The 26,720-nt window shown below is 40.8% G+C and overlaps 1 protein-coding gene across 2 annotated transcripts in view; it reads left to right on the top strand.

The window, feature by feature from the left end:
• Positions 1-3,833: 3,833 nt before the first annotated feature.
• Positions 3,834-26,720, top strand: part of Wdr26 (WD repeat domain 26) — a 45,138-nt gene continuing 22,251 nt past the window's right edge. The window contains exons 1-7 of one of the 2 annotated variants that reach the window (XM_075989341.1): positions 3,834-4,214; positions 5,980-6,079; positions 6,180-6,236; positions 11,723-11,859; positions 15,363-15,460; positions 16,844-17,000; positions 22,948-23,086. In XM_075989341.1, coding sequence (XP_075845456.1) covers positions 3,856-4,214; positions 5,980-6,079; positions 6,180-6,236; positions 11,723-11,859; positions 15,363-15,460; positions 16,844-17,000; positions 22,948-23,086 — 1,047 coding nt within the window. In that variant the 5' untranslated portion in view covers positions 3,834-3,855. Of the gene's footprint in view, positions 4,215-5,979; positions 6,080-6,179; positions 6,285-11,722; positions 11,860-15,362; positions 15,461-16,843; positions 17,001-22,947; positions 23,087-26,720 lie in introns of both variants that reach the window. The other variant, XM_075989340.1, reaches the window with a different exon arrangement.

Genomic DNA, 26,720 nt, shown 5'->3' with positions numbered 1-26,720 from the left:
ATTTCTGAAATGATGAGTACATACATGTTCCTTCCCGGAAGTATTCGTGTATTTGCTGGAAGTCTCAAATATACACAGCCCCTCGACAACCTCAAGAATTGGAAAGGCCTTAGTGTCAATTAATTCCCTAACCTACTGTGTGGCAGATTCTGTAGCATCCCTTACAGGGCGACACACCCCACAGCTTTTGCTTTCCAGGGGCGGGAGCAAAGCACAGAGACAGAACACTGCTTAGCACAAACAGGACAAGAAGTTACCTTTCATTTGGTACTTACCTTACATAGAGTTCCATGCAATAGTGCAGAAGTTAATCAAGCACCTAAACAAACATGTAACTTTTTTCTGAGGGATAATTTGGACCTAATCCTAGACACAGCTTAGTCTTTTGTAGGAGAATAGAAAGAAAAGCCAGGAGACAAGAGGTCTCAAAAAGGTCTCCTTAGTGACCTCAAGGAGTGTCAATGAATGAGACTATACGCACTCTTCAGTATTGGGGAAAACCAACAGGTCATACTCACAGTAAAGGCTGGAAGCCAGGAACTGCTCCACTAAGGAGGCTCAAAAGGAGCTGAGTCTGACAGAGAAGCTCCATACAATCAGACTGCCAGAGAAGATGGGAGGTCTTCAGAAGAAACAAGGCCAGCACATTCAGTGACAGTGAAGAAGGGTTCACAGAGATGGCAAGAGATAAAACCTTTCTATAAATAATATGCACAGTGTACAATATGTAGTACATAATTTATTTATTTATTTATTTATTTATTTATTTATTTATTTATTTTTTGGTTTTTTCGAGACAGGGTTTCTCTGTGGCTTTGGAGCCTGTCCTGGAACTAGCTCTTGTAGACCAGGCTGGTCTCGGACTCACAGAGATCCGCCTGTCTCTGCCTCCCAAGTGCTGGGATTACAGGCGTGCGCCACCACCGCCCGGCCGTAGCACATAATTTATGAGGTAACTAAAAATAAGATAAAAATTAGAAGCTTTTAAGAAGAGAGTTGGTGCTGGGCGGTGGTGGCGCACGCCTTTAATCCCAGCACTCGGGAGGCAGAGGCAGGCGGATCTCTGTGAGTTCGAGACCAGCCTGGTCTACAAGAGCTAGTTCCAGGACAGGCTCCAAAACCACAGAGAAACCCTGTCTTGAAAAACCAAAAAAAAAAAAAAAAAAAAAGAAGAAGAAGAAGAAGAGAGTTGGCCAAAAAGAAAGACTGAGATGAGACTGCATCCATCTATGGAAAGCATAGATCTTTAAACCCTGTGGGTAACAAGATGTTACTCAAGGTTTGTGAATGTGCAGAATAGTATTTCAAAATTATTCATGGGTAAGTGGAGCAAGGCCCAGAGTTTAGACAACATGCTCCCAACCTCTGTTTTACTATAAATAAAAATGTGTACATATATATGAACTTCAGAAATTCAAACATTTTTAGCAGTTTTGGTTCCCCAAAAGGAAGAAAAGCCGAGATATACATATTGACTGTCAGTGGCAATGAGATCCTATTCATTATTCCTTTCATCCTGTTCCTTTTGTTTTTTTTTTTTTTGTTTGTTTATTTTTATTTTTTTGGTTTTTCGAGACAGGGTTTCTCTGTGGCTTTCGAGCCTGTCCTGGAACTAGCTCTGTAGACCAGGCTGGTCTCGAATTCACAGAGATCCGCCTGCCTCTGCCTCCAGAGTGCTGGGATTAAAGGCGTGGGCCACCATCGCCCGGCTCATCCTGTTCCTTGTTACCAAGTGTGAGCCTGGTCTGGTGTTAAATCGTTCTTCTAGTTATAAAAGCTATAGACTTTATTTAAACTAGGCTGCAGACCTGATCCATCTTCATGATTGCTACTAGATTACTATAAACCATTTTGCACAACGCAAATTTGCCTAAACAAAAACAACCTGTATGGTAATGAGATTTCTGAAGGTACTGTACAAGACTCTGTGAAGGCATCAACTACCTAGAAATTCTGGCTCTGCTGGATATACCTACTGTCTTTGCCCTCTGAACCTCAGCTAGAACGAAGGTCTGTCTCAGGTGAATACAAACGCGGTATGAGTCACCTTGCAATTACGGCGGACACCTGAAAGCATATTTAAAGCTTCAGAAACACTGGAAGACTCGGCCCTCGTAGCTTCCTGTCTCTCTTCCCTGTCTCAGGATGAATAGAGCTCAGGATTCTTGACAAATCATAGGATAATTTTTATTGCACTTCTAAATTGAAAAGGGCTGCCTCCAAAGGCCTCAAAATTACCGCGCTGTGAGTATTGTAAATTTTAGGGACCTAGGATGTATTCCTCGAGGCTGGTTTTTTTTTCCTCCCAAAGGGAAGTCATCAAGGATTTCCTAAACTTCAGAGAAAACATCTGTACGCAGCAGGTCTACATGCCACCACCCATATACGTGTAACTGATGAGGGGTCCTTCGGACGGTTCAGCTCAGTTCTCTGATGCTGTATTTCTCCAACCAAGAAAGCCGCATACAGCAATGGAACAGTAAAACACCAGCCACTTGAAAATGTCAAGCCAGGATCTGCATCAATGCCTGAATCCTCCCCGTCTGAGAAGGAGCAGGAACCAGGACTAAGGCATCTGAGTGAACGCTTAAAAGAAAAACAGCACAAAAACAGTAAACCCCCCCCCCCCAGCAAAGTGCCTCCATTCCTCTACACACCCTCAGTCATTGTAACTTCTTGCCCCACCAGACAGGCAGTGACAGACGACTTCGCCTTCTCGGGGTGGAGCACGGTCTCCTCGGCTCGTCACCTCCCCTGTCCTTTGGTGACACGGGTACTAGTGTGGGTAGTGCTTGGCTAGGGGAAGTTCAAGTGTTTCCGCCCTAAAACGAGGCAGTGGTTAATCCCGGGTGCCGAGCCTGAAGCCAGTGTAGGGGCCTAGCACACCCTTGTGCTTGAAGTTGCAGCTGCAAAAGCAGGCCGCCGGCCGGCCACACCCTGGCCCGTGCCAGTGCGTCTGCGGTCCCCTCCAGGCCAGCTGGTCGCTCCTCTCGGGGTCACTCCGGGTGCGCGGCGGGGACACGAACTCTACCTCCCACCCCGCAGGGCCTCGGAGGTTGGCTGCGAACTCACTGCGGGCAGAGCTCGCACGCCAGACCCGGGCAACAGGGCGGCCCTCGCATATTCGGGCCAGGTCGTGCTGGGTCACATCCACCCGGGGCCGGACCCCCGGCGGCCCTCGCCTTCACACCCACGGCCTTACCCCGGCTGCCGGACACACACGTGCCGGGTGACAGCCCCCTATAGGTTCCATACCTGCTGCCGGAAGTGAGCGAGGAGGGCAGTATAGGCATTTCCTGTGACGCCAGCGCCCGGACTCCATTAGGCAGCAGCTGGGGGAAGAATCAACACACCAGGGAGCGGAGCGGCACGGACCGAGCACCAAGGCGGCTGCTGCCTCCTTCACCGCCTTCGCCGCCGCCGCCGGGGTTCCAGCTTCGGGCCTGCGCCCCCCAGTGCCCGCGAGTCCCCGGGCCGAGCTGCGAGCGCCTCCGGAGGGGGGGGGAAGGGCCCGGTCCTCCTTCTCCCCCTCCTCCCGCCCCACCGACCCCCGCCGCGCCCCGCCGGCCTCCCACCACGGCCTCTCTCGGCGAGGAAACTCTGGCCTCCGCTTCCTCCTCCTCCGACTCGGACGCCGGCGGAGCCTCCCCGCCCCCGCGGAAGAAGCCCCGAGCCTCGGCGGCGGAGGGAGCAGGAGAGCCCGGGGCCTCGGCCGGCCGAGCAGGCCTCCCCCCCCCGCCCTCGCCCTCGCCGGCCGCCGCCTCCTCCTCCGTGGTGGTGGTGGTGGGACTGCCTCCGGCCGCCCCCGCCGCCCCTCAGCGGAGCAGCGGCCACAGCCTGGTCAGCGGCGGCAGCATGCAGGCCAACGGGGCGGGAGGAGGCGGCGGCGGGGGCGGCGGGGGCCAGGGCCAGACCCCGGAGCTCGCCTGCCTGTCGGCGCAGAACGGGGAGTCGTCCCCCTCGGCGGCGTCCGCGGGGGACCTGGCCCACGCCAACGGGCTCCTGCCTGCCGCCCCCTCCGCCGCTGGCAACAATAGCAACAGCCTGAGTGTCAATAACGGGGTTCCCGGCGGGGCCGCCGCGGCCTCCGCCACCGCCGCCGCCCTGGCCACCCCCGAGCTGGGCAGCAGCCTCAAGAAGAAAAAGCGGCTCTCGCAGTCGGATGAGGATGTCATTAGACTCATAGGACAGCACCTCAATGGCTTAGGGCTCAAGTAAGTGTCCGTCCGACAACCAGTGAGGGCCAGGCCGGGGCCGAGCCGCCGGGAGGGTTGTGGGGGGCCCCGGGGCCCAGTGCGCAGGAGGCCGCGGACAGACAGCCCCGGCAGGAACGGAAGGGAGGTCGAGGGAAACGAATCGGCTCGGTGTCGTGAGACCAGCCGGACCGTCTGGGCTGGGGAAGGGTGGTGGAAGCCCAGAGCGACCCCTCCCCTCGCACCTCCAGAGCTAGGTCGTCGGTCCGAGGAGGCGGACACCGAGGGTGTTTATCTGGGGGAGGGGTAGATCAGAGCGGTGGAAATAATGAACCTTGGAGGATTTGTTTTTCAAGTGTGTCTCAGAGGCATCTTTGTGGGACACCTCCCCACCCCCACCCATGACCGACAACAGCCCAGGCAGACTACCAATCAGGAAGGACAGTCGCCTACAAGTGTTTATGGGAACTAAGGGGCTGGGGTAATTTGGAAAGAGGCTGTCAAAGTAAATCTGATGGGAATAATGAAGAAAGATACGAGTTGAAGTCACACCGAGGCTGTGTGTGTACTAAAGGCCTAGTACTAGTGAAATCCCACTTCAAAACCAAGAAGATTGCCTCTGAAAAAGTGATGTCTGGTCTGGTGAATCATTTGTTTTCAAACACAGTTTGGGTGGCCTTTAACTTTGGGTGAAGGTAGGCAGCGGGTTTAACCAAAACTCACTGTTTTGTACACACACAAAAGAAAAATTAAGGGAGTTGAAGTAGGGTTGGTGGGAGTGTCCTGGAGCTGAATGAAGGGCCAGAGCCAGAAGGAGCTGATGGGAGTAAACACACAGCAGTTTCCTAGCCCCAAAGCCAAATTTAAAATAAACTCTTAGGCTGAAGAGCTGGGATTGTTGTTGTTGGGTGTGTGTGCGCGTGCGTGTGCATGTGTGCACGAGCGTGTACTTGGAAAATGGGGAGAACTGCTCTTACTTAGAGGGACAGAAGTATTTTAATTTTCAAGCTGAGCATTGCACTGTTGAGCTGGAAAATGAGGAGCACTAAAAAAAAAACCGCATAAGTAAAGCCATGAACACAAACACACGACTGCTGAATGAAGGTTCTTAGATGCCAAAATATCTGGTAAATGAAACCTCGTTTGATGAGTAAGCTCCCAAAGAAAAATCTAGAAAGATTTCACTTTATTCCCTAAAGGAAAAGGGTAAGCGTGAAAATAAATCTCGTGAATGCTAACAACATATTACTGAGAGAAGCAGCAAGCTGACAGCAGCAGGCGGAAATAACCCGTGACTGTTTGGAATCTACACCATAGTAAATTGGCTATTTTTAGTGTGGAGAGAAAGGAAATGGTTTCTGATGCTAGATTTGTTTTAATTTTAAAGATTGACCTAGCAGAATTTCCATACAAGCAAAATATCTGGAAGGAAAGCTCTACCTAACACAGGCCATCTGTCACCTTGCATTTTATCCTCTGAAATGCAGTGCCATAGAGAGTTTCTGGACCCTACTTTTTATTTGACCAGTTGGTTAGAGAGCATTTTTAGAAATTGTGTACTCTTGTAAACTTCTGAAACATTAGATGTCAGAAGTAGGAAGAACTTCATTATGGTTTCAAGAAAGGTTTTCAACTTTAAATGTAGGTGGCATTTGAAATCATTTACTTAACCAAGTGTTTCAAAGCTTTTTTTTTTCTTCTTCATGAAGTTGTAGATACTAGTTTATTAGGAAGCATGGATCCCTAAAGTTGGTCAGGTCTTTTTTACACTGTATCTCTCCTGCAGCCAGACTGTTGATCTCCTCATGCAAGAGTCAGGATGTCGTTTAGAACATCCTTCTGCTACCAAATTCCGAAATCATGTCATGGAAGGAGACTGGGATAAGGTAACGTAGGGCACATAGAGCTGTGTGACTGCTGCTAAAATTAAGCGTTTGGTGGAAATGTTGTGACAGTTCTGTTTTTCTTTTATGCCAATTTTTGCAGGCAGAAAATGACCTGAATGAACTAAAGCCTTTAGTGCATTCTCCTCATGCGATTGTGGTAAGAGGCGCACTTGAAATCTCTCAAACCTTGTTGGGAATAATTGTGGTAAATACACTTTTGTTCTTGGTTTCACATTTATGCTTATTTTAGGTTATTGATAACTGTAGGCATCTGATCTTAAGAGGCTTGAAAGTAAATTTTATATAATTTATAAATAAGGATGAGTTGTTTATGGTTGTAAGCTATGAACTTTAAATGTTTTATATCCTACTTAGTAAATGTGTCGTTTAAAACTGTAATTTAAGCTCTAAAAACTTAAACGTCTTCCTGCTTTTAGTGCTGTTAATAGGAGCCTTATATTGTTAGGATCAAGGATAAATTATACTTTTATATTACTCAAAATACTGAATATGCTTGAAGAGAAAATATGTTTGGGGTATGTGTATACCATACAGCCTGAAGAAGCTGGTACATTATTTTTTTGAACATTGGAAATACATAGTTAAGCCAAATTATTACTGTTGTTGTGCTCCCCATTTTCTTTCTTTCGAGTTATGTGAATTGACAAGCGTCAGAGTCTGCATAATATGTGTCACTTTGAGGAGTTTAGGTGCAAGTTTGACCATTGGGCCCTGCTGGCCGCCCTTATTTCCTTGTCAAAGTCAGTTTAGTAGTTTACCCTGTTAACCTTCATTAGCTTTTATGGGTTTGGTTTGGTTTGGTTTGGTTTCTCATGCTGATGGGTTTTAATTTTTTAGGAAGGGAATACATCGGGTTTTTTTTTTTTTTTAAGCACTACTGATTGGAAAGCATGAAGAATCAGCTGCTGGCTTATAAACTAGCTGATTCATTTATTGTCAAAAGCAGTTTCCTGTCTGCTGGGGGAAGGGAGAGAAGGAGAATAGGAAGTAGGATAGAGGTAGTAGTTTGTTAACTATTAGTAAGTGACCATTAGTATTTTGGTTCTTTTTTTTTTTTTTAAATTGGGTCAAACATTAACTTTTTTTTTACCTTTGTCTATAAGCTGAAGAGAGCTGGGTTTTTTTTTTTTAATCTTTAAAAATAATCTTATTACAAAATAGTTTCAAATTCTTTATATAATTCTGTACAATAATATAATCTTAGAAAGTGGACTTCAGGAAAATTAAAGGTCTAAAGAAGTACGACAAAGGTGTAATTAAATTCATGGTTCTGTTCTTTCAATCAATACCCAAAGTATTAAAAAATTGAAATGAGTATAAAGTCAAATGATTTAACTTACGAAATAAACAATTCCATAGGATAATTTAAAAATAAAAATAAAGTTAGCATCCATATTTGAAGGAATTCAATTATTTTCAGGAAATAGAGTATTTATTCTCAATTGGTATGTCTGGGGTTTAAAACTTGAGTATATTTTAACTGAGAAGTTTTTCACAAATTTTTGGCTCAGTCTGGATGAGCAAAAACAAAGAAAATAAAATGGCCAAAATAAGAATTGAGGTTTATTGGTGGCTATAAAGAAATTTTAAGTTTATCCAAATTGTATCTGTACTCTAATAGTAAAATTTCAATGATTCACTTCCTTTAAAATTTTATTTGTAGTAATTTGAGACTTGGATTTAGATTATGATTCATTAGAAACTTCAATAGAAGCAACAAGTATTTTGGAAAAAGGTAGTTATAGATAATAAGGAGGAATCCTTTCTTTTTACAGCCTGTTCAGTCTGTAGAACATTCTAGGATCTAATAAAAGATGAAGATTAAATCTGGCTGAGCCTCACACCATCAAACTGTTTAGGTATTTATACAAAGAAAGGGGCCCACTTTTGTCTCCCATAAGCACTGATGAATCAATTGCTTTAAAAGATTCAGTTCAACATTTTTTGAAGCCATTCTTCACCTTTCTAATATCATTTATTCCTTCCTGATTTCATTGCTAGAAGATCATCATAAAAGTTGAAATTTGTAATATCTTGGATACCAACCTTGTGGGTTTTTAACATAATTACTTAAATATTTACTCAGACCCTTGATGACAGTACAGTCTCAAAGTGCACACGATTGCTATTCCCAGTGGTGGGGACTAAGGCCAGAGCCTGGCTGGGTTAGATAGTGCCCTGTCACTGAGCTGCATCCCTGCCCTGAAGACAGTCTGAACGCTTTTATTGATGTAGTTTACATCCCTCACTTTCCCCCTGTCTCCACACTTTAAAATGATTTCTAGTCAAATGATACTCAGAATAGCAGATGTTGTGAGGTTTTTGGATGCTAAAGTCATGAATCAACATTTTTCAGTTTGAGTTGATAATGCCATGTCTGAGAATCTGGATAGGCATTTGAGACCAACAACAGAAAAATTGCAAAGAACGAGACTTTGTAAACATATTGCAATTTGTTTTTTTTTTAATGTAATAAAAATAATTTTATCAAAAAGGGCAAATATGGACTTGACAAAAATTAACTCCTAAAGTCAAATAAGAGCTCTGAGATCTTTACCGTAAATATAATTTATTTCTCCTTTCCTCGGAATCAGGACTTAATAGTAAAATTTGCTTATAACATTATTTTAGTATTAAAGCCATTGCAAAATTAGGAGATTGCCTTCAATAACTAGGCTCTATGAATACTGTTATTTCAAAGTTTTTCTTCAGTGTTGAAATTCAGTCTGACAATGTGGGAAAAGAACAGTGATTCAGATACTGGGTAAGGTGTGGGGAGGGGTCCAAGAAGAGATTTCAGCTTCAGGTTTTTATTAGATTTTAAAAGAAAGAAAAGAAAATATTGCTGGGACTGAAGTCATTGCAATAGTCTGGTAGAGGTCTAACTGGAAACCCAGGGAGGGCATTATTTCCTCGTCCCTCTTCTTGCCCTCTGGCTTCTTTCAGAAGTTTCTGATCTTTAAAAGAGAGAAAAGAAGACCCCTGTCTAAACAAGCCTCAGTCAGTATTGCCTGATTTTTAACTTTCTCAGGAAAGGACATCATTTACGCACTAAAAGATCTTTACTTTTTTGAGATTATATTAATTTTGAGCTTTAAATTTAGGAAGGTAAAATATATTTTTATTGTTACCGTGTGTCAGATACTTGAGCTGAGCTTTAGATGGATAAACCTTGGTTGTCAAGCTCTCCAGCTCTGACTGTCCAGCAGCATGTTAGCTGCAGTGCTCTAGGCCAAACTTTCACACCCATGGAGGGCGTTCATTGTCTTAGTTGAGATAAAATGACTCAGAAAAATATTCTTGTGTTGCTTTTATAGCATTCCCTGTATATACAGGAATATGAGTTTGTCTTTGCTCAAAGGTTTAGTCTGCCTTCTTTTTTTCTCCTGCCCCATCTTTGCCCATAGAACACAGTAATATGTTCTGCCAGGGTCTTGGTGAGAAAGTAAGGGAGAAATAGCATTGGGCACTGCCACTCTGTACATTGGATCGAGGGAGGGAGAGGTTAGCAATGTCCCTTTACACACTGGGTTGAGGGAGAGAGAGGGGATGGGGCCTTATGATTAATAGTAAATGAATAAGACTTGCCTGGAATTAAAAGGAAAAAATATTTCCCAAATTCCCAATTGCTGAGAAACTTTAGTGAGGAAATGAAATCCATACTGACTAGTTGCATGTGACATTGTTTAAGTTTGACTTAGAAATACAATAAATTAATGAACCCAACAGAGTTGATAACCTAGAAGGTTCATTTTGTAAAATTAAACGGTTTTTTTCAGAAGATGGTGACAGTAGCGTAATAACTTCACATATAAGGCCCAGTTCCTCCCATAAGTATACCTATACAAAGTACTTTTCAAAGTGTCTTGTTGATTAGTCTGTTTCTGAAACCAACTAGCCTAGCATTATGTGTAAAATTGGTGAGTGCAGTTTTCCTAGTTACAGGAGTATGTCTCAGTTTCTAAAGTTTGTTGTTGGGTTTTTTTGCTTTTGTTTTTGTCTTACTTCAAGCTTTAAGATTAGATTATTAAACAGAAGTGTAACAGGTCTTACAACAGATACATTTAAATAGTTGTCCTGCTCTATATAAGAGGGTTTAAATATACTGTTGTATTGAGTCACAATAAGAATAAGCCAATAGTTTATATCTTATACTACTTTTTAAAAAATTTTTAGTTTTTAATTATGTTTCTCTTACATGCGTTGGTATTCTGTCTACATGTGTGTCTATGTGAGGGTGTGTGATCTCCTGGAGCTGGAGTCATAGACAGTTGTGAACTTCCACGTGGGTGCTGGGATCAGAACCTGGGTCCTCTGGAAGGCCATCCAATCTCTCCAGCCCCAGTATAGATATTACTTAATATAAAATCAAAGCAATTCATCACACTCTTAATTCTGTTGCTACAGGATAATTTACTTTTTTTTTAATGGATATTAAATCCACATTCAATGGAGCTTCTAAATGTGATAAGCATTTTTGTCATGATCGCTGAAGTACGAGTAACAAATGTGAGCGGGTCCTCCAGTCAGTGGTCCTCAGTTAAGCTTCAAGTTTAGAAGACATCATAGATAGAGTAGTTCATAGATACTGCTTGCCTGGTGGAAAAGCTGCTAGGGTTGTGATCTTCATTTTCAAGTTTAGAGTAAGATGGTAATGTAACAGTAAAAATGTTAAAACCAAACATTTCTGTAGGAATAAATGGGAGTGTCTCATAACTGAAAAGTGCTTTATCCTTGTGGGCAAGTAATAATATTTATCTGTGCTTTGTTGCTAAACACAGCAATGAGCAGATTATTACAAATATACAGAAATAGTAGATACTGAATCTTCTAAAGACCCTTAAATCCAACCTTCTCATGTGGGTGTCTCTTCATAACTTGCAGAGAGGAGCTTGTGCTCTCCCAGTTTAGTCACAGGGTCTAAGCCTGCAGTATGCATCTGGTAGAAAGCCAGTTTTACTTCAGATAAGCCAAATTCGGGTACTTTCAGACTTCTGCCTAATGACTGTAGTTCTGCCTTCCAGTCACCTTAGTTTCTCTTCCACATTGTGACTTTTTGATTTGTTTTGTTTGGGGCTTTTGTTGATTTTTTTTAATTGTTTTTGTGATGCTAGAATCAAATCCAGATCTCTACATGCTACACAAGTCCTATACAACTGAGCTGTATGCCTACTACATCATAGCTTCAAAATAACGTCCACAAACTGGAACTGTTTTCACCAGTGTTTTTAAAACTTGCTGCATGCTCTTACTGCCCTATTAAGATAGAAATTTTGAGAGCAAATAAGGAATTCTTGTCATAGTTTTAAATGTTGACACATAAAATTCTAAGGAAATTAGGAGCAGAATTTGGTTTTTGGTTTTTTTCTTAAGTTGATAATGCCTTGGTCACTAATGATCCTAACTGGAGACTTTTCAAAGAGTTTTATTAATATGTAGACTTGAACATTCATTTAATCTACTATGACTCGTAAAACAAATTATTTTGAGTCATCTTGAAGCTTTATAAAATTATTTTCAAAAGGCATAGTAGAATGGTTTCTACTGTTCTGTTTAGGCACAAACATTTTCTGAACCTTCCATCAACCTTTTTCCCCTGACTGCTGCTTTCTGTCATGTCAGAGGATGAAGTTTTTGCTGCTGCAGCAGAAGTACCTGGAATACCTGGAGGATGGCAAGGTCCTGGAGGCACTTCAAGTTCTACGCTGTGAACTGACGCCGCTGAAATACAATACAGAACGTATTCATGTTCTTAGTGGGTAAGGAAGTGGAGTTCTTAAGACTTAAGATTAATGAAGGGTCTGTTATTTTTATAGAAGTTAACTAATGATCAAAGTTATATTTCATTAATTAACTTTCTTACTGAGAAAGTACTGAATATTGCTGAACTCTTAGTTCTGGATAAATTCAATTATGTATGCACAAAGCTATTTAGCTGTCTGTATTAAGTTTTGAGAGCTGGGCAGTGGTGGCACACTTTTAATCCCAGCACTCGGAGTCAGAGACAGGTGTATTTCTGAGTTTGGTCTACGGACGGAGTTCCAGGTCAGCCAGGAAACCCTATCTCAAACAAACAAATTTAAAAAACAAAACAAAAACGATTTGAGATACTTAATAGGTGAAAAGGAGAAGAAATCCATATAGCCAGTGAGATACTATTTCAAAATCTGCTCAAAATTAAAAAAACAGGCGGTGATGGTGCACACCCTTATCCCAGCATTAAGGAGGCAGAGGCAGGTAGAGATCTCTGTGAGGGCAAGGCCAGCCTGGTCTACAGAGCAAATTCTAGGACAGGCTCCAAAGCTACACAGAGAAACTCTGTCCCGAAAAACTATAAATAAACAAACCAGAAAGAAAAAAGAAAGAAAGAAAACTTCATGGCTTTGGATCACAGCAAGCAATGAACAGCATACAAGTGTTCTGCATACAAAACTATTATTTGCTTAACTGTTAGCATGGCCTTTATCTGCTACATTTATTTATCTCTTTGTTTATATAGAAACATGGTCTTATCACATATCCCTACAAAAATGACCTAAAATTCATAAGGAATGAACAACTGGGCAGTGGTGGTGCACGCCTGTAGTCCCAGCATTCAAGAGGTGGAGGCAGGTGGATCTGAGTTCAAAGCCAGCCTGATGTACAGAGTGAGTTCTAGGATAGCCAGAGCTACACAGAGAAACCTGGTGGGGTGCATGGGGAGGGGTCCACATAACTCTGCTTTACAAGTGTTGGGATTAAAGGTACATGCCACCACACAGGGTCAGAACATACGATTTAATGCATAGTTTTTTCTTTAAAGTGATCTTGAAAGAAGAAATAATTCCTGCTCGTGCTGTATCTTGCTCGTGCTGTATCTTTTCCGTTCTACCACATCACTTCGCATAAGCACATTTGGCTAAACCCATATTCCTATAAAGGGCACAGAAATAACCGTAGGTCCTCTTTTTTTTTTTTTTTTTTTGCTATGCTGGGATTAAACCAAGGACTTTGTTAGTTTGGGGGCTTTTGTTTTGTGAGGCAGGGTTTTTTTGTTTAGCTTTGGAGCCTGTCTTGTAACTTGCTCTGTGTACCACATTGCCCTTGAACTCACAGAGATCTGCCTACCTCTATAGTGCTGGGATTAAAGGTGTGCACCACCTAGGATTTTTATGTGTGATGGGTAAGCATGTAAGCATCTATCACTGAGGTAAATGTCTCCAGCCCTCTTCCTTTTTATTTTTAGACAGTCTCCTTAAGCTTCCCTGGCTGGTTCAGTGTAACAAGTCTTTCTCTGTCCTGCTAGCTCCCAAATAATGACACAGAGACTTATTAATTATGAAAGCTCAGCCTATAGCTTAGACTTGTTTCTAATTAACTCTTACAACTTAAATTAACCCATTTATATTCATCTAAATTCTGCCTCATGGCTTGTGACTGTTACCTTTCCTCCTGCGTATCGTGTGTTCTGCCTCTCCTCACTTCTGCTCCTTTTTTCTTCCCAGAGTCCTCTGTCCCCAGAAGTCTCACCTAACATTTTCACAGTGGAAACAAATATTCCGCAGTAGTTCAGCTTCTGGAGCAGTCTGGGTTGTGTGCCTGTGATACCACATGTCAATTTTGCAAAATTAAAAAAGTGAACAATTTTCCCACCTAGCTACTGACGTTAATTCTCCCACAATATTCCCTTTTTTTCATTATCCACCTCACCCCCCACCCCCCACCCCCAGGGTTTCTCTACATAATAATCCTGGTGGTCCTGAAACTCTCTGTAGAGCAGACTGGCCTCAAACTTGTAGAGATGATCCATCTGCCCCTGCCTCCCGAATGCTGTGATTAAATGTGTGCACCGCCACCTCCTAGCATTTCCACTTGTTCTTGTGTGGTGCACATGCATATGTGGGGGTCAGTGGACAACTCAGGAGTCCATTCTTCCAGCCATGGGCTCTAAGGATCAGACTCAGGCTGGCAGGCAGGCAGGCTTGTGCAGCCTTGACTCACTAGTTCCCCAAAATTATTTTAGAGACAAAATTTTGATAATCCAGTTTCTTCGGAAGCTTGTTAAGTATAATTACACTTTCTAAAACGCTTTCCCATTAACCAAAATGCTACATCCATACTTAAAGCAGGAAGGCTGTTTGCGTAGACTCTGTTACTTTTTCAGTTGAGGAAAGGAGGGGCGTTGACCCTGGTATTTGAGAGGTGTCACTGCCTCACTTGTGCAGCAGGGAGCAGAGTGAGTACGTGGTTTTATTTCACCCTCATTGCCTAATTGTCTGTTATTTATTTTGTTTTATTGTTTTTGTTTTTTTCAAGTCAGGGTTTTTCTGTATAGCTTTGGAGCCTGTTCTGGAACTCACTTTGTAGAACAGACTGGCCTCAAACTCAGATATCGCCTGTCTCTGCCTCCCGAGTGCTGGGATTAAAGGTGTGTGCCACCACCAGCCAGCTTTAATTGTTTTTTTTTTTTTATATAAGTGACAAGGAAGGTATATTTGGCAGAGCACCCAGGAGACTTACTCATCAGATTTCACTTCCGAGTTGAATATGGCCTTTTATATAGTTCTTTTCCCTGAGAAAAGCCAGGTTGGAGGTATCCTCCCTATAGGAGGTCGTTATATATTCCCCAGAGCTGAGGAAGTTGAACATTTATACCACATTTATACGTAGTGAGGAATAATGCTGGATTCCAGGCATAGGTAGCCCTCCCTTGTGGTTGCTGGGTACTTGATCTCAGGTCCTCATGCCAAACAAGCATTCTTACCCACTAAAACACTTTCTCAGCCCTATGTTGTTTCGACTTGTGATTTTTAGTACTTATATCACAGAGAATCAGTGAAGTTGGCTCAGTTGTGAAGAACAAGGTGCAGTCTGTGTTCCTGCACTGCTTAACTTCCCACAACTATTTCCCAAGCTTTTTGTGTCTCAATTTCTTCATTTATGTAATTAGAATAATAGTGTTTGCTTCATACGAGGTAGTTGTGGCCTTCAGTGAAGCATGTGCTGAAGATTTGGAATAACCTAACATAAAAGTAAGCTACATATATTATGTATAGCAGAAGGGAGCACTCTTTTAATTGCAGTGATAACATTGTGTATTTTGATAATAGTCTATTGCCTTTTAATAATTTATGAAGGTACCAGTTTGTATTAATAAATTGAATTCACTGTAAAAATGTTTTTCTTGATTTGCATGAGCAAGAACTTGATTGTGGAAATATAATCAACTATTTTTTAATTATATTTCAAAAGGGTTTGAGATTTGGTGCTTTCTTTATTATAGGTATCTAATGTGTAGCCATGCGGAAGACCTAAGGGCAAAAGCTGAATGGGAAGGCAAGGGGACAGCTTCTCGGTCCAAACTGCTGGACAAGCTTCAGAGTAAGAGTTTTTGATGTTTATTTCCTTTTAGATTGGACGTAGGTAATAAAGATCAAATAGGAAGCTTGTACTTAGACACACTTTCACTGAGTTTTTGTGGAAGAAGGAGTCCATTAAAAAGCCCTTTACACCAAAGAGTCTCACACTCACCAGATGGGACCTGGAGTCAGTGTAAGGTGCTGGACTCTGCATTCTCCTTATGTTTGTAATCTTTTTTTAATAGTTTTTTTTTACAGTTTATTTAACATTATTTTATGTGCATTGGTGTGAAGGTGTCAGATCCCCTGAAACTAGATTTACAGACAGTTGTGAGCTGCCATGTGGGTGCTGGGAATTGAATTCGGATCCTCTCGGAGAGCAGCCAGCACTCTCTCCAACCCCTTATGTTTGTTTTCTCTCAAGTGCTGGGATTAAAGGCGTGCACCACCAATGCCTAGCATGTTTAGTGATGTTCTTTTTTTTTTAAAGATTTATTTATTTACTATGTATACAACATTCTGCCTCCATGTATGCCCACATGCCAGAAGAGGGCACCAGATACCATTACAGATGGTTGTGAGCCACCATGTGGTCACTGGGAATTGAACTCAGGACCTCTGGAAGAGCAGTCAGTGCTCTTAACCACTGAGCCATATCTCCAGCCCCTTTAGTGATGTTCTTAAGTTCTTTTCTTTGGATGAAAAGTACTAAGGATAGAGAAAAAAAAAGTGAACCACAGCTTCAAGTCCTACGCATTTTACAATTTTTGTTCTTTAGGTAAATTGTTTTATGCTTCTCCCAGCTGTGTTAGCTCGCTTTCTAGTTTTTTGGGGGGATCATTTTTTACCATATCTTTATGTAAAATGCCTCTTTTGTATTCAAATTATAGAGAGTAGTAATCTCAAGAATCAGAAAATACATACTCCATATACCTGGGAGAAATGTAAAGCATAAGAAAATTAGAATAAGTTTGTATGGATTCTATTCTCTGAATTACCATGGTACCTTTGGCATTAGTAGCCTCAGTTTTGACTTACTCTTTGTTAAGTGAAGATTTATCTCATCCTGAGATACATAATCATCTACTGACACATAATCATCATTGTATTTTCTGTCCCATCTCTTTTTACTTTTGTAGTGTGTTTTGTATGTGGTATTATTCCTCGCAGAAACTCCACCTACAGGATATAGCCCAATTACTCCTTTCTAGTGGCAATATCACTGTAGTTTTTGAAAATGTTCCTACAACTTCCCTTATGTCATGTCCCTGGAGCTTTTGTCTGTGTAGCGGAAACAGTAATACCGAGGTAAAAGGAGCAGCAGAAGAGAACTGAATGTCTTAAATAAAAGTTTACAGATTATTATTATTTTTATTTCTCTTTTTTAAAATATCTTTTATTAAAGCCTATTTACCACCATCAGTGATGCTTCCCCCACGGCGTTTACAGACTCTTCTGCGGCAGGCGGTGGAGCTACAAAGGGATCGGTGCCTATATCACAATACCAAACTTGACAATAATCTAGATTCTGTGTCTCTACTTATAGATCATGTTTGTAGTAGGTAAGAGAAAAATTTCTTACATTTTCAAATGTTAGTGTATTACAGATGGAATTATGAAATTTATGCAAACATTTTCTAGGGTTTCTTTGTGTAGCTGTATAACAGTTCATATCTGATTTACTATTTATTCACAGTAAAACCCAGAACTACTAAAATTGAAACTTAGTAGAAAAAAAAATAGAAAATTAGCTTCTACTATGTAAGCCTATGTTTATGTGGTAAGCCACAGTTGGGACCTGAAGCCCAAAAGCCAATTTTTAGTTTTCTTATCTTTGGGTTTGGTTAGTTATTTCCTGTGTTCAACATTTTAACTATGTACAAAGTTATTTTCTACATATATAAATCATTGAAATGCTTTTTTCTTAAGTTAAAGTTCTGCTTTTTGTAGAATGGCTTCAAAAATGGCTAGAATAATAGACATTAACTTTGTGTTTATGTTTACCAAACCATGCACATAATTGAAGTTGGAAGAATCCAAGCTTGTCTTTTGGTGTTGAGTGTACTTTTTAGTAAAAATTTCTCTTCTATTTTAATGATGCTCTCCAAAATTAAATCATAACTTTAAATTTAAAATACCAAGATAAAAATTGTGAACCCTTCCAAACTTGAGGAAAGAAATGGTTTGGTTCTGATCAGACATTGAAAGCAGGCTGCTGTAGTGCACATATTCCATTCCTTCTGCTCACATTCATTGAAGAAGTAGCAAAAAAAAATGGATTTCGGTGGTAAAAGACAGAGTGTATATGTTAATCAATAAGGAGCTTTTGAATAACCAGAAATACTATGCATACATGTAGATACTGCTTTAAAATAATATCAGGAGTATTTATTATTTATTTATTTTAAACATTTATATCTTATGTATGAGTGCTCTGCATGTACACTTGCATGCCAGCAGGGGGCATCAGATGCTATTGCAGATGGTTGTGAGCCACCATGTGGTTGCTGGGAATTGAACTCAGGACCTCTGGAAGAGCAGCCAGTGCTCTTATTGCCAAGCCATCTCTCCATCCCTTGAGGTGTGTTTAAACCAAGTGATTTACTTTGCTTTTTTTGTTTTTGTTTTTTCTTTCATCAGTAGTAGAAACAGAACATAGGTCTTTTCAAATGCTAGTCAAAGTTCTACCACTGAGCCCTGTCCCCAGCCCTATAATTTGCCTGTGTGTGTAGTTGTGTCATTGCTGACTGCACTTGTCTGAGCTATTGGCCTTAGAAATGATGTTCTTGCTGAAGTACTGGATCGTGCTTTGGTGTGAGTTACTGTTGTGCTAGCGTAGGACGTGATAGTGATCCTTTTCCCTTAGCACAGCTCACTCCTTGGCACTGTTCTTTGACTTCTTGGGGAGAACTTTTAGAGCTTTTTGTTTAAATTGGATGAGTGGGTGGGTAGGGGATAGATTAAAGACTATATAGTCTGTGCCTTGTTTTATAGCTCCTTTTAGGTTGTTTAAAATTAAGTCACCTGTAGACCAAGGTCTCTTTGTAGCTCATAAACTCATTTCTGCTTAGGGAATGAAAGGTGACAAGTAGACCGGATAGTGCCAGAAGTGTCAGAAAATAAGAGCCTTTCCTTCATGCATGGAAACAGAAACCCATGACAGGAGGATTTTCCACCCCTGTATGCACCTTAGTTCCTGATGTCACTATTTGTAGACTAATATATGACAAATACTTAGTCCTTTTTCTGTCCTTCACCTTGGGTGGGGTGCTCATCAGACCATGTGTAAAGCACTGACATTTTACTAAAACTGAAACTCTTGCTTTTCAAAAGTGTTCCTTAGATCTTCTTTATGATTAAAAAAAATTCACACACCTGGTACATGGACTTACTTTTGCAGGCAAAACACCCATACAATAAATTAAAAACAGCATTGCGCCTTCTGTTTACCACTTCCCTCCTTCAAGGGTAACTTCTCAAATCGTTCCCTGCTTGCTGTGCAGTTCTTTGGTCTGTCCTTGTTTTTCTTCACCAAGTTCCTGTAGTGTCACTGCTGATGTTGGTGAGGATAGTCTGTCTGATTCAGCAGCTGCCTTCCATGTTTTCTCAAGCTTTCTACAGTATTACAGCATTATAGCTTTCTATAAATATTCCAGGCTCTAGATTGATACTCTGACCCCTCCAAGGGCTCTTCTTCTCTGTCTGTCCCTTTAACAGTTTGTCCCAGGGTTGCCTCTTTCCTCATCTTCCTTCCGTAGGTTATACTTCCACGAATCTAGGGTCTCCTGGAAATAGGCCAGAGCTACAGTTTTTCTCTCCTGAGCCTAGATCTGAGTACAGTTTGGCTGTTGCTCTAGTTAAACACAGCAGATCCAAATAGATTTTTCTCTGCCTCTTATTCAGGCCTGCTAAGTCTGGTTGTTTGTTTGTTTGTTGTTTTTGTTTTTTTATACTTGATATTTTTGTCACATGTATGACATGTTTTTTCACATCTGTGTGGGTACACGCGTACATATGGATGCATCTGTGTGGAGGACCAAGGTTGATACTGGAAATCTTCCTCAGTTGTTCTTCCACTTTATTCTTTTAAGACAGGGTCTCTGGCTGAACCTGGAGCTCACCAATCCCAGCAAGTCTCTAGCCAGTTTGCTCCAGAGATTCCCCTGCTTCCACCTTCAGAGGCTGGAATTACAGGCGGGTTACCATGTCAACCTGGCATTTACATGGGGTTCGGGGCATCTGAACTTCCCATCCTCTTGCTTGCTTGCAAGAACTTCAGCTGCCAAGCCATCTTCCCCTGCATTTTCTATCTCAGGGAGGATCTACCTACCCAGTTCACCAAGCCGGAAACCAGGAGCCGTCCCCAGCTGTTCATTCTAGAGGTAGATTTTAAGGAGACTAAGAGAGTAACACCAGGCATTAACTCAGTAAGTTGTCCCTTCATTGCCAGACTGGAAAGTAGATCCTGAATTAAATTCCTTAAGTTTAGCTAGAGGTCTTCAAAAGAAAAGTTGATCATTTTTAACCATCTACTTTATTTTCTTCTAGAAACTACATTTTAGCATTAGAATTAGAAAGAAATTTTTGAAATAAAATATAAACATACTATCCATTCTTTCCTCTCTGGAGAATAGAGAATTGATTATGAGTAACTGATTATGACTTTGAAAAACCCATTTAAACACTGAAGAGTTTTTATTAGATTGTACACAATTTTTTTATTAACTAGTTTGCACATATTTTCGGTTTAAATGTGACCAGTAAGGAACTTTTTTTTTTTTAAAGAAAGTATTTTCTGGACTTTTTCACACTGATAACTAATGGAAGTATGTTTTTATATGCTACTTTTATAAGTACAAATTTTTTAGTACAGGATTTTTATAAAATATTTGTAGACACAAGTTAAAGATTGAATTTGGTCAAAATGCTACATTTACTGTTTTCTTTCATACAGTACTGGTTTTTAATACCATTTAAAGTTTTGAATTTATTTGAAAGCAAGGCCATCAACCATCACTTATTTATCTGAAAAGGATGTTAATAAATTTGCAGGTTACTGTAGCCTTTATTTTTAATTTTCTCTCTAGATTTTATTTTCTGTGTATGAGTGTTCTGCCTTTGTGCATTGTGTGTGTGCCTGCTGTCCACAGAGCCTAAAGAGATGCCTGGCTATCCTGGAGCTGGAGTTAGAGACAGCTGTGAGCTGCTATATGGGTGCTGGGAACCAATCTCAGACCTTCTACAGGAGCAGCAAGTGCTCTTAACCACCGAGCCGTCTCTCCAGCCCCCCTTAGTCTTAGTAAAAGACTAAATGATAGCTGGGGGGTGGAGGCACACACCTTTAATCACAAATCACAGTACTGGGGATGCAGAGGCAGGTGGATCTCTGTGAGTTCAAGGCCAGCCTGTTCTACAAGAGCTAGTTCCAGTACAGGCTCCAAAGCTACACAAAGAAACTTTATCTTGGAGGGAGAGGGAAACAACACAAGATAAAATGATAATTTTAAATTGACTGACAGCTGTCAAGAGACTAAGTGACTTAATGCCCTGTAAATTTGAATCAGTTCTTACTTACAGGTTATTTGTTAATCTAAATGAATCTTTCTATGATCAAATCAACTTCAGGCAAAAGAATTTTTATTACAATTTTATTAGTCTTTGAAAAAAATAGTGTTTAAAGTTGACATTGGGAAAGATAATTCAGTCAATTATAGGTTCAAAATTTAGTTCAGCTAGTTTTGTGAAAATCTGGTAAGATAATGGCTTCTTGAGCCTTGTAAAAATGGGGGTGATAAAATTTCTCTTGTCAAATTAGTTTCAAGAATTAGTATTCTGGAGGCTGGAGTAATGGCTCAGCAGTTAAGAGTAGTTGTTCTTGATGAGGACCCAGATTTGGTTCCCAGCACCCACATGGTTAGCAGCTGTTTATAACTCCATTTCCAGGTTTCCAGCTCCCTCTTCTGGCTTGTGTGAATACACTGCACACAAGGTCCACAGACATAAATGCAGGCAAAATACCCATATACATAAAAAAAAAATAAAAGACTGTCTTATAGAAAGTGTCACATGCAATACTTGGCACCTAGTAAAGTGCTTAATAAAATATAATTATGCATTATTTTCGTTCAGAGTAAAATAACAGTTTAATACTAAAGTAGTTCTTAGTTAAGTAATCTAAAAATTTAAAGTTGCCAAGTAATACCTGCTAAGGCTAATTGCCTGCCACCTGTCAGGCTGGCCAGTTGACAGTATACTCTTCCTTGTGTGCATACTGGTGCACACTAGTTTTGTTTTTTGAGACAGGATCTTGCTGTGTTGCCCATGCTGGTACCAAATTCTCGGACTCAGTCTTCCTGCTGGAGCTCCACGAGTGCTGGGACTGTAGGCTCATTTCACTCTGCTGGGCTCTGAGTACCATTGTTGGGGGAAAAATAGAGAAGTCTTTGGAAGATAAACTTAAAAAGAACTTTTGAAGATAAATTTAAAAGTATGACTTGAGCAAGATCATACCTGCCTGTTTATTAATCCAGTACTTGGAAGACTCAGGGCAGGAAGATGCAGAGTTTCAGGCAAGCCTGGGCTACAATAGTAAGAACCAGTGTCAAAATGGGTAGGAGGGCTGGAGAGATGGCCCAGTGGTTAAGAGAGCACTTGGTATTTTCGCAGAGAACCTGAGTTTGGTTCCTAGTACTCACATGGTGGATCGTAACTGTCTACCACCCTCTCTTGGCTGTCATGCTACATGAGGCACACATGGTGCACATGCACACGTGTAGGTAAAAGGCTCATGACACATTCTTTGCGGGAGTTTACTCCTTCCATCATCATGTTTGTCCCCGTAATTGAACTTAGGTCATCAGACTTGACAGCAGGCACTTTCACCCACTGAGCCATCTTGCCAGTTCTCTATTTATTAATAAGTGTGTGCATGTGATTCACAGCGCATATGTGGAGGCAGAGGGCAACTTCAGGAGTCAGTTCTCTGCGCTGTGTGGGTTCTAAAGATGGATTGTCTGCTGATCAACAAGCGCTTTTACCCTGCGAGCTGTCTCACCGGCCCCATTTTCTTTACGTCATACCAAAGCTTTTAATAATAGCTTAACTGATTTATATGCTTGAAGATGCTACATTATTTCTTACTCCTTGTAGAACAACCAACTAATGCCATTTATCTATAAAGTGGTAAACGTAATTCCTGAATAATAATTACTTATACGAATTGTATTAATCAGACCTGGTAGCTTTCAGAAGGCAGCCAAAAAGTAAACTTTAGGTTGAAGTAGATTCTATATTACAGATTTTAACTAAAGTTGACTTGAACAAAAAGTGTCTGATATCATAGTATTTCAGCATACCAAAATAAATTTGATTCTTGAGAATTGTAAATACATTCATTTATATTTTATACTTGAGAACTCCAAAAGGAGTTCTGCCGGTTGTTAAATGCCCTTCTCAATATTGCTGAAAATGCTTTGAAAGTGTAATTATGTGTGGATTTGTTTGTTTTAGGAGGCAATTCCCCTGTTACACTCAGCAGATACTCACGGAGCATTGTAATGAAGTGTGGTTCTGTAAATTCTCTAATGATGGCACTAAACTAGCAACAGGATCAAAGGACACCACAGTTATCATATGGCAAGTTGATCCGGTATGTATTCCTGTATGAGTTCTTAGACGGCAAAAAGGGGTACTAATTTGTTTACATTTATTTTATGTGTGTTGCCAGCGTAAGTGTGTGTGTATCATATGTGTGCCTCTCGCACAGGACTGGAGTGCTTCTGATACAGAGCTCTATAGATGGTTGTGAGCCATGATATAGACGATAGCAGTCAAACCCAGGTCATTTTACTTTTGCATCTTAACTCACTGGTCACTTGTTTGTTTTTGTTTTTCGGGACAGGGTTTCTCTGTAGCTCTGGCTGTCAGGGAACTTGCTGTGTAGATAAACTACAGATCTGCCTACCTCTGCCTCCTGAGCACTAGGACTAAAGGTGTGTGCCACCACACCCAACCGCTTACCTATTTTTAATATACATATGTAGAAGTAGTTGACTTCGGCAAGTGCCTTTTTTGGTCATGTTTGTCACTTGATTTGTATTTATTTATTTACTTTGGTGGGGGGGAGTTGAGACAGGGTTTCTCTGTAGCTTTTTGGTTCCTGTCCTGGAACTAGCTCTTCTAGACCAGGCTGGCCTCGAACTCCCAGAGATCCTCCTGCCTCTGCCTCCTGAGTGCTCAAATTAAAGGCGTGCGCCACCACCGCCCGGCTTTATTTACTTATTTTGGGGGGCAAGTTTTCACTTAGTTTCCCAGGCTGGTGTGGAACTCTCAAGCCCCAGCCAGTATTCCTGAACACTAGACAGATAGAGATGTATCATCATATCTGTCTATGTTGATCACTTTTTTCTATATATTTTTTCTCTTTGTGTTTATATATATGTTTATATTTATGTATATGTTCATATATATATATGTAGGTAGGTTAATATTACCCTAGTTGTTCAGGGTTTATGCTAGAGATTGTGCTGAGTCATTGTGTATTCTTTCATCCTCTGAAAGACTCTGAGGTGCTAAACTTCTTGTGTTGAGATGAGGAAACTGGGGTAGAAGTGTTAAAGTCCCCAGTATAATTTTCAGATCTCATGTGGAATCTTAACCTGGTTTTCCCCAATGTTAATATTTGAAAATTACTGCATATGGATTTTAAGAACTAAGTTTTCTCTAATCATAAGTGTCTTTATCACTAGATAACCTACAGATATGTAGAAATAAGCATGTTCATTTCTTTTAACCAATTGAACATTTATCTACTAGTCAAAAAGCATGAATCCAAATAGGTTAAGGAACTACACTTGTTTTAGGAGCCATTCACCTAAGATCTAAAGTAAATAAAACTTGGTTTAGGACTAAAACAAGGCTTTTGCCTTTGGATAAATATATTGGCCCCAAATTTATTTTGAGTAAGACAACAACAGATTAGTCTTAGAAGCCAATATGATGGCTCAGCGGCTGAAGAAGGCATATGCTTTGCCAGCCTGGAGACCTGATTTTGTTCCCTGGGACCTTCGTAAGGTGGAAAGTAATGACTCCATAAAATTGTCCTGACATATGGGCCATGACATGTCAGCCCACATACAAGTATCATGCACATACAACATACATAGCAAATAATTTAAAGGCACCATAGAAGGGGAAATACAAATATGAGACAGGTACTTCTTTCCTGTGATATGTTGTAACTGGCGACAGGAAAGAACAGCATTCTTCACTATGAAGAAGGACGTTTTAGGGGCTGGAGAGATGGCTCAGCAGATAGGAGCACTGACTGATCTTCCAGAGGACCCAGATTCACTTCCCAGCACCCACATGGCAGCTCACAACTGTCTATCACTCCAGTATCCAACATCCTCTCATGGACATATGTGTAGGCAAAAATCAATGCACACAAAATAAAAAAATAAATAATTTTCTTTAAAAAAAAAAAAGAGCTCTTACGTTTTTGTGCCGTAACACCTAGTTAGCAATCTGACAGACTTTCTGGTTATCTTAAAATAATACTGTTAAGTACACATAGCGGGATTCAGGTGTGTGTGTGACAAATATACATACACATAAAATTCCATATATGATTTAATTATAAACTATGCACTAATTATTTAAGGAACCTAATTATATTGAAATGTGGGCTCTCCACCTAGAATAAAAAGGTACAATATATAGTATTCCTTCATTAACCTTAAATAATTTTAGTAGCAGATAATGATTACCAGCATTCTGAATTAGTAAACTTAAATAATATTGTAAGATATCTGCAACAATTTCAATATGAAATAAGAGTATTTGAAATTTCTCTGTTAAGGTATAATACTGAATTTACTGTTACCTAATATTTCTATGTATGTTGCATCAGATTAAATGCATTAGTGATAGATTAAGTCACAGATAGTTCATTGGCTTCTGTATTAGTCAGGGTTTCTATTTCTGTGAAGAGACACTGTGACTACAGCAACACTTATAAAAGAAAACATTTAATTGGGGTGACTTAGAGTTCACAGGTTTAGTTCATTACCATCGTTGGGGGACATGGCAGCATGCAGACAGACGTGGTGCTGGAAAAGTAGCTGAGAGTTCTACATCTTGATCAGTAGGCGGCAGCAGGAATCTCTATCCGCACTGGGCATAGCTTGAGCCTAGGAGGCCTCCAAGCTCACCCCATAGTGACACACTACTCCAATAAGGCCACACCTCCTACCAGTGCCTTTCCCTTTGGGGACCATTTTCTTTCAGTCCACTACCACAGCATCCATTAACGAAAAGAAATAATAAACACTTCTCTGGAGTAATTTAACCAACAATGAGCCCAGATTTGAATTCTCTGCCTATCTCTCCCCCCATCTGTCTGCTGTATGAGTCTGATCTGTTTGCTTTAATGTTGTTTTGTGACTCTGTCCCTAACAAAGGCATCACAGATATCAAAGGTTATCAAGCAATAATATCTGTATGCTGTAATCAACATTTATGGTAGATATTTATTTTATAAGGCCACTTTCATATTTTCAGCAAATGATTATCGTAGCATATGTCCACAGGTGTTCTTTGGGTCTGGGTATGGAAGAGTACATAACTAAAAACTGCCACTTAAAATGTCAGCTTAGGGGACTAGAGAGATGGCTCAGAGGTTAAGAGCATTGCCTGCTCTTCCAAAGGTCCTGAGTTCAATTCCAAGCAACCACATGGTGGCTCACAACCATCTGTAATGGGGTCTGGTGTCCTCTTCTGGCCTGCAGGCATACACACAGACAAAATATTGTATACATAATAAATAAATAAATATTTTAAAAAAATGTCAGCTTAGGCTGTGAAAGTCGATTCCATGGCGAGGCCAGTAAGTTTGATTATTTCCATGCCTCTCTGTCTCGTTTTTGGAAGGGGTCTCTATGTAGTCTTGGCTGGCATCAAACTCAGCTCCACCTGCCTCTGCCTCAGGAACACTGGGATTAAAAGATTTAGGCCACCATGCCTGGTAACATTGTACTCTTAAACACATGAGCTGAGTACACAGTAGAGCAGCAGTCTTCAATCATAAGTGACCTTTAATCATTTGTGTTCCAAGAGCCTGCTTCTATCCATGGACCCTTTCTTGTAGATGTCAGGTTAAGAAGCCCATCAAAGGATTGTACAGGTTAGAAAGGACATTAAGATGCAATTAAATAATGTTACTATATTTATTTTCAGTTGAAGTATGAGGACATAAAGGAACCTTATTAGCGCTATGGTATAGC

The sequence above is a fragment of the Microtus pennsylvanicus genome, chromosome 10 (assembly GCF_037038515.1).
Source record: "Microtus pennsylvanicus isolate mMicPen1 chromosome 10, mMicPen1.hap1, whole genome shotgun sequence".
Taxonomy (NCBI): Eukaryota; Metazoa; Chordata; class Mammalia; order Rodentia; family Cricetidae; genus Microtus; species Microtus pennsylvanicus.
This window is presented reverse-complemented; position numbering and strand designations above follow the sequence as displayed.